This window comes from Nanorana parkeri, unplaced genomic scaffold (genome assembly GCF_000935625.1).
Source record: "Nanorana parkeri isolate BGI_ZX_2015 unplaced genomic scaffold, ASM93562v1 scaffold962, whole genome shotgun sequence".
Classification (NCBI taxonomy): domain Eukaryota; kingdom Metazoa; phylum Chordata; class Amphibia; order Anura; family Dicroglossidae; genus Nanorana; species Nanorana parkeri.
The window spans coordinates 459,412-465,198 of record NW_017307230.1 but is presented as its reverse complement, the minus strand read 5'-3'; the positions used below and the strand labels follow the sequence as shown (position 1 = coordinate 465,198).

The 5,787-nt window shown below is 51.9% G+C and overlaps 1 protein-coding gene across 1 annotated transcript in view; it reads right to left on the bottom strand.

The window, feature by feature from the left end:
* The window catches only part of FAM183A (family with sequence similarity 183 member A), a 5,941-nt gene extending 1,743 nt beyond the window's left edge, over positions 1-4,198 (bottom strand). Inside the window, exons 1-3 of the mRNA XM_018566609.1 lie at positions 4,046-4,198; positions 3,778-3,837; positions 1,335-1,438 (exon numbers count right to left, since the gene is read on the bottom strand). Of these exons, the coding sequence (XP_018422111.1) occupies positions 1,335-1,438; positions 3,778-3,837; positions 4,046-4,193 (312 nt within the window). The 5' untranslated portion in view covers positions 4,194-4,198. The remainder of the gene's footprint in view (positions 1-1,334; positions 1,439-3,777; positions 3,838-4,045) is intronic.
* Positions 4,199-5,787: the final 1,589 nt, after the last annotated feature.

Sequence of the window (5,787 nt, the reverse complement as noted above, 5' to 3'; positions counted from 1 at the left end):
TAATAATCCGGCCACTCAGTGTATATAATAATCCGGCCACTCAGTGTATATAATAATCCGGCCACTCAGTGTATATAATAATCCGGCCACTCAGTGTATATAATAATCCGGCCACTCAGTGTATATAATAATCCGGCCACTCAGTGTATATAATAATCCGGCCACTCAGTGTATATAATAATCCGGCCACTCAGTGTATATAATAATCCGGCCACTCAGTGTATATAATAATCCGGCCACTCAGTGTATATAATAATCCGGCCACTCAGTGTATGTATGACGTATAAAGCTGCTGTATTACCTGCCAAAGGATTTGTATTTGTCCATCCGGTCCTGAGATTTACACTGCACAACCCTGTCTGGCAGGACAGGAGACCTGCTTTTTCTCTTCTGTCCCATAACACTTACAGGTATTGTCCCCCCCACAGCCTGTGATTGCTCGGTAAAAGGAGAAAGCAGCAGGCTGAGCTCATCTCACTGTCACTCTGCTCTCTCCTGTCAGCACATGAACACTGCTGCTTCTTCCTCTCCTGGTCTGAGCCCTGCTGTAGAGACTACAAGAGGCTGATACCAGGTCACATTCTGGTGTGTGTACATACACTATATTGCCAAAAGTATTGGGCCCCTCCCCCTCCAAATCATTGGATTCAGGTGTTCCGTGACATTTCCTGGCTACTAAATATTCCGCGGTCACCTGTTACTGGGATTATAACAAAGTGGAAGCAACTGGGAACAACAGCAACTCAGCCAGGAAGTGGTCGGCCACGTCACATGACAGAGCGGGGTCAGCGCATGCTGAAGTGCGCAGAAGTCACCAACTGTCTGCAGAGTCAATAGCTACAGACCTCCGAACTCCATGTGGCCTTCAGATTGGCACAACAACAGTGCGTAGAGAGCTCCATGGAATGGGTTTCCATGGCCGAGCAGCTGCATCCAAGCCGCACATCACCGGGTGCAATGCAAAGCGTGGGATGCCGTGGTGTAAAGCACGCCGCCACTAGAATCCTCACAAATGGTCCAACATTCCCATAGACACACTCCTAAACCTTGTGGACGCCTTCCCAGAAGAGGCAGAGCTGTTATAGCGGCAAAGGGCGGAGCCAACCCAACACTGAACCCTACAGACTAAGACTGGGAGTTCATGTGCGTGTAAAGGCGTCCCAATACTTTGGCAATGTAGTGTGTGTGATGTATTATCACAGCTCTGCATTGATGTGTCTGGTATCTCCCCGGCGTTCCCCTTTAATGATTTGGATTCATTTGCGTTGTATATTTCTTTTCCTGATGTTCCCCTATTGAGCTCCTCCCCCTTCCCGGGAGTATAAAGTCCCTACCAGAGGCTGTGTGATCCATCCGATCTCTTGGCTGGTGGTCTGAGGTTCCGTGTATTTCTTGGTCGGTTCCAGAGCCGTGTGATGAAATATCTTCAGGAAGTTTTCTGTGCGAGTAAAAAAAACCATTTCCTTCTATTAGTCTATGTAGTCAATCCATCTCCCTCACCGGGGCCCCCCATGTGTCCCTGTATCCCTTGTCGGGCCCCCCTATGTGTCCCTGTATCCCTCGTCGGGCCCCCCTATGTGTCCCTATATCCCTCGTCGGGCCCCCCTATGTGTCCCTATATCCCTCGTCGGGCCCCCCTATGTGTCCCTATATCCCTCGTCGGGCCCCCCTATGTGTCCCTATATCCCTCGTCGGGCCCCCCTATGTGTCCCTATATCCCTCGTCGGGCCCCCCTATGTGTCCCTATATCCCTCGTCGGGCCCCCCTATGTGTCCCTATATCCCTCGTCGGGCCCCCCTATGTGTCCCTATATCCCTCGTCGGGCCCCCCTATGTGTCCCTATATCCCTCGTCGGGCCCCCCTATGTGTCCCTATATCCCTCGTCGGGCCCCCCTATGTGTCCCTATATCCCTCGTCGGGCCCCCCTATGTGTCCCTATATCCCTCGTCGGGCCCCCCTATGTGTCCCTATATCCCTCGTCGGGCCCCCCTATGTGTCCCTATATCCCTCGTCGGGCCCCCCTATGTGTCCCTATATCCCTCGTCGGGCCCCCCTATGTGTCCCTATATCCCTCGTCGGGCCCCCCTATGTGTCCCTATATCCCTCGTCGGGCCCCCCTATGTGTCCCTATATCCCTCGTCGGGCCCCCCTATGTGTCCCTATATCCCTCGTCGGGCCCCCCTATGTGTCCCTATATCCCTCGTCGGGCCCCCCTATGTGTCCCTATATCCCTCGTCGGGCCCCCCTATGTGTCCCTATATCCCTCGTCGGGCCCCCCTATGTGTCCCTATATCCCTCGTCGGGCCCCCCTATGTGTCCCTATATCCCTCGTCGGGCCCCCCTATGTGTCCCTATATCCCTCGTCGGGCCCCCCTATGTGTCCCTATATCCCTCGTCGGGCCCCCCTATGTGTCCCTATATCCCTCGTCGGGCCCCCCTATGTGTCCCTATATCCCTCGTCGGGCCCCCCTATGTGTCCCTATATCCCTCGTCGGGCCCCCCTATGTGTCCCTATATCCCTCGTCGGGCCCCCCTATGTGTCCCTATATCCCTCGTCGGGCCCCCCTATGTGTCCCTATATCCCTCGTCGGGCCCCCCTATGTGTCCCTATATCCCTCGTCGGGCCCCCCTATGTGTCCCTATATCCCTCGTCGGGCCCCCCTATGTGTCCCTATATCCCTCGTCGGGCCCCCCTATGTGTCCCTATATCCCTCGTCGGGCCCCCCTATGTGTCCCTATATCCCTCGTCGGGCCCCCCTATGTGTCCCTATATCCCTCGTCGGGCCCCCCTATGTGTCCCTATATCCCTCGTCGGGCCCCCCTATGTGTCCCTATATCCCTCGTCGGGCCCCCCTATGTGTCCCTATATCCCTCGTCGGGCCCCCCTATGTGTCCCTATATCCCTCGTCGGGCCCCCCTATGTGTCCCTATATCCCTCGTCGGGCCCCCCTATGTGTCCCTATATCCCTCGTCGGGCCCCCCTATGTGTCCCTATATCCCTCGTCGGGCCCCCCTATGTGTCCCTATATCCCTCGTCGGGCCCCCCTATGTGTCCCTATATCCCTCGTCGGGCCCCCCTATGTGTCCCTATATCCCTCGTCGGGCCCCCCTATGTGTCCCTATATCCCTCGTCGGGCCCCCCTATGTGTCCCTATATCCCTCGTCGGGCCCCCCTATGTGTCCCTATATCCCTCGTCGGGCCCCCCTATGTGTCCCTATATCCCTCGTCGGGCCCCCCTATGTGTCCCTATATCCCTCGTCGGGCCCCCCTATGTGTCCCTATATCCCTCGTCGGGCCCCCCTATGTGTCCCTATATCCCTCGTCGGGCCCCCCTATGTGTCCCTATATCCCTCGTCGGGCCCCCCTATGTGTCCCTATATCCCTCGTCGGGCCCCCCTATGTGTCCCTATATCCCTCGTCGGGCCCCCCTATGTGTCCCTGTATCCCTCGTCGGGGCCCCCCATGTGTCCCTGTATCCCTTGTCTGGGCCCCCCATGTGTTCCTGTATCCCTTGTCGGGGCCCCCCATGTGATCCTGTATCCCTTGTCGGGGCCCCCATGTGTCCCTGCATCCCTTGTAGGGGCCCCCCATGTGTCCCTGTATCCCTTGTAGGGCCCCCCCGCCCCCACACACACAGGCGGGCTCTGATCCCCAGAAGTCAGGGTTGTCGGGGAGCTCACACAAGGACGTCGGAACGGGTGACGGGGAGATTGTATACGGGATGTAAGCGGATGAAGTGGACAAAGTCCGAGCGACGGATCCGGCGGAGATCTTACCGTCAGCGACCTCGTACTGATTGTCGTGTCTTGCCATCGGCTTCCCGGTGACGGCGTGAACTACGGAGAGGAAAGAAAATGAACATGAGAACCGGCTCTCAGCTTAAAGCTGCACTCCAGACCCCCAGGACAATAATGGGGAAGGGTTGTCATGACACAGTCAGCATTGTGCTCGGTTCTAACTTCTCCCCACTCCGCTAGCGGTGTATGTCCCCCCCCCACATCATCAGCTCTGGTTGCCATGGTTACAGAAGTGTTGATAGTTTACTCTTGTGGAAGGGGTTGATGGTGAACTCGGTGACCAGCCTCTGGCAGCGGTTCTCTTTTCGGATGGTCTCCCGGTGGATGGCGTTCTGTGCCACCTCATCTTTCACGGTTTTCACTTTGGCTCCCGTCGCTGCAGCAGCCGCTGCCATCTTCCTCCTCCTCCGGGACCTACAGTGCGTCCCGTTACCAAGGAGACTGCCAGGACCCCGCCGTGTGCCCTTAGAGGTGCCTGACTGAAAACTTGCTGCTCGCAGGACCCTACAACGTGATGTTGTCAGGGCTGTCCTGCTATGTGCCTGATTTATTGTCTGCCGTTACCATGGTAGTTTTAAAGAATGATACACTTATGAAAAATTATATTACTTTACGTTTAATAAAGTTTGCGCAAAAAAAATAATTTTTAGGAATATACAGTGAGGGCTTAACTAAAAAATGCCGTATGATAGACTTTATAAATGGATGTAAAATATTAGTCCAAGAGTACATAAAAAAATGTCTGTATGTATCTATATCATCTTTTTATCCCTGCAGACCTGGCAGACAGCAATCCCGAAATCGTCACTAATCCTGAAACGAAGCGAAGGGTTGGAACTGCCCTAAATCAAGATGGCGGCAACTGCTACAAGTATGATCACGTGACCAAAACAAGCCTGGCTACCAACGGTTGTGCGGGATGCGCTGATTGGTTGCTTTTTTAAAGGTCCCGCTGCTGATTGGTGGATAAGCCAAGCCGGCAAATTTAAACATGTTTGATGGGTAAAATGTGTCGTGAAGCCGCATCAGAGCGGAGCTCACACAGAGGGCCATCCGGGGAGCAGCTTGGCGGAGGTGAGTCCTGTGACAGATCGGCTGATCCGTGTTATATCCGAGTGCTGGGCATCCCATGTGCACTGAAATATGGATTTAGGTTGAGTGATCGATAATATTATTCACACATGTTCCGTTTATGAAGATCGCTGCTTCAGAAAGGATACACTTCTGAGACAATGTTTCTACCACCAGCCGGGTTCTTAAGTTAAAACATTTCCTTTTGTTTAAACACAAAATACCCAATATTATATATAAAGCTGAGATGGGTCATGGTATCATGATTGCTTTTTTTTTTTTAATCATTGTTGTTTATAGATAAAAGGAAATGTTTTCACTCATCTGGCTGGTGGTAGAAACATTGTCTGATATCTGGTTGTCTTAGGTTACATTGTATTGTATGTAATCAGAAGCGGCGATTGGCATAAAGTTACATATTTGTTTAATATGTGTGAAATAATTAGCAACTTTGAGGAGATATATATGACTTTACTCTTCCCTTTTTAGGGGTATAGTATAGTGGATTTAAATAATCTATAACATTACAGCCAGAGTACATAAAGATGTCCATAGGCAGCATATCAACCCCCATATTGGATGTGATTACACCCCTGACCCAATCTGAAGAGAGCAATAGTGACCCACATGGATATGATCGGTCAGGAAAACCGATCACTGGACCCAGAGATGATGTCATTTGTTACCCTGTCCAGTCAAAATCTGGTTTATTGTCTGATTGTCATCTTGAATATGTTCTCTTCTAGATACAAGGACATGCAAAAAAAAAAATCTGATCATTTTAAACAATGACATTGTGATCAGCAGCCTCCACACACCATTAAATAATCATCAGTAAATACATAGCAATAAAAGGAGGGAGATTGAAAAACTACAATATTTATTTTTTATTGTAGTTTTTCAATCTAAATATATTAT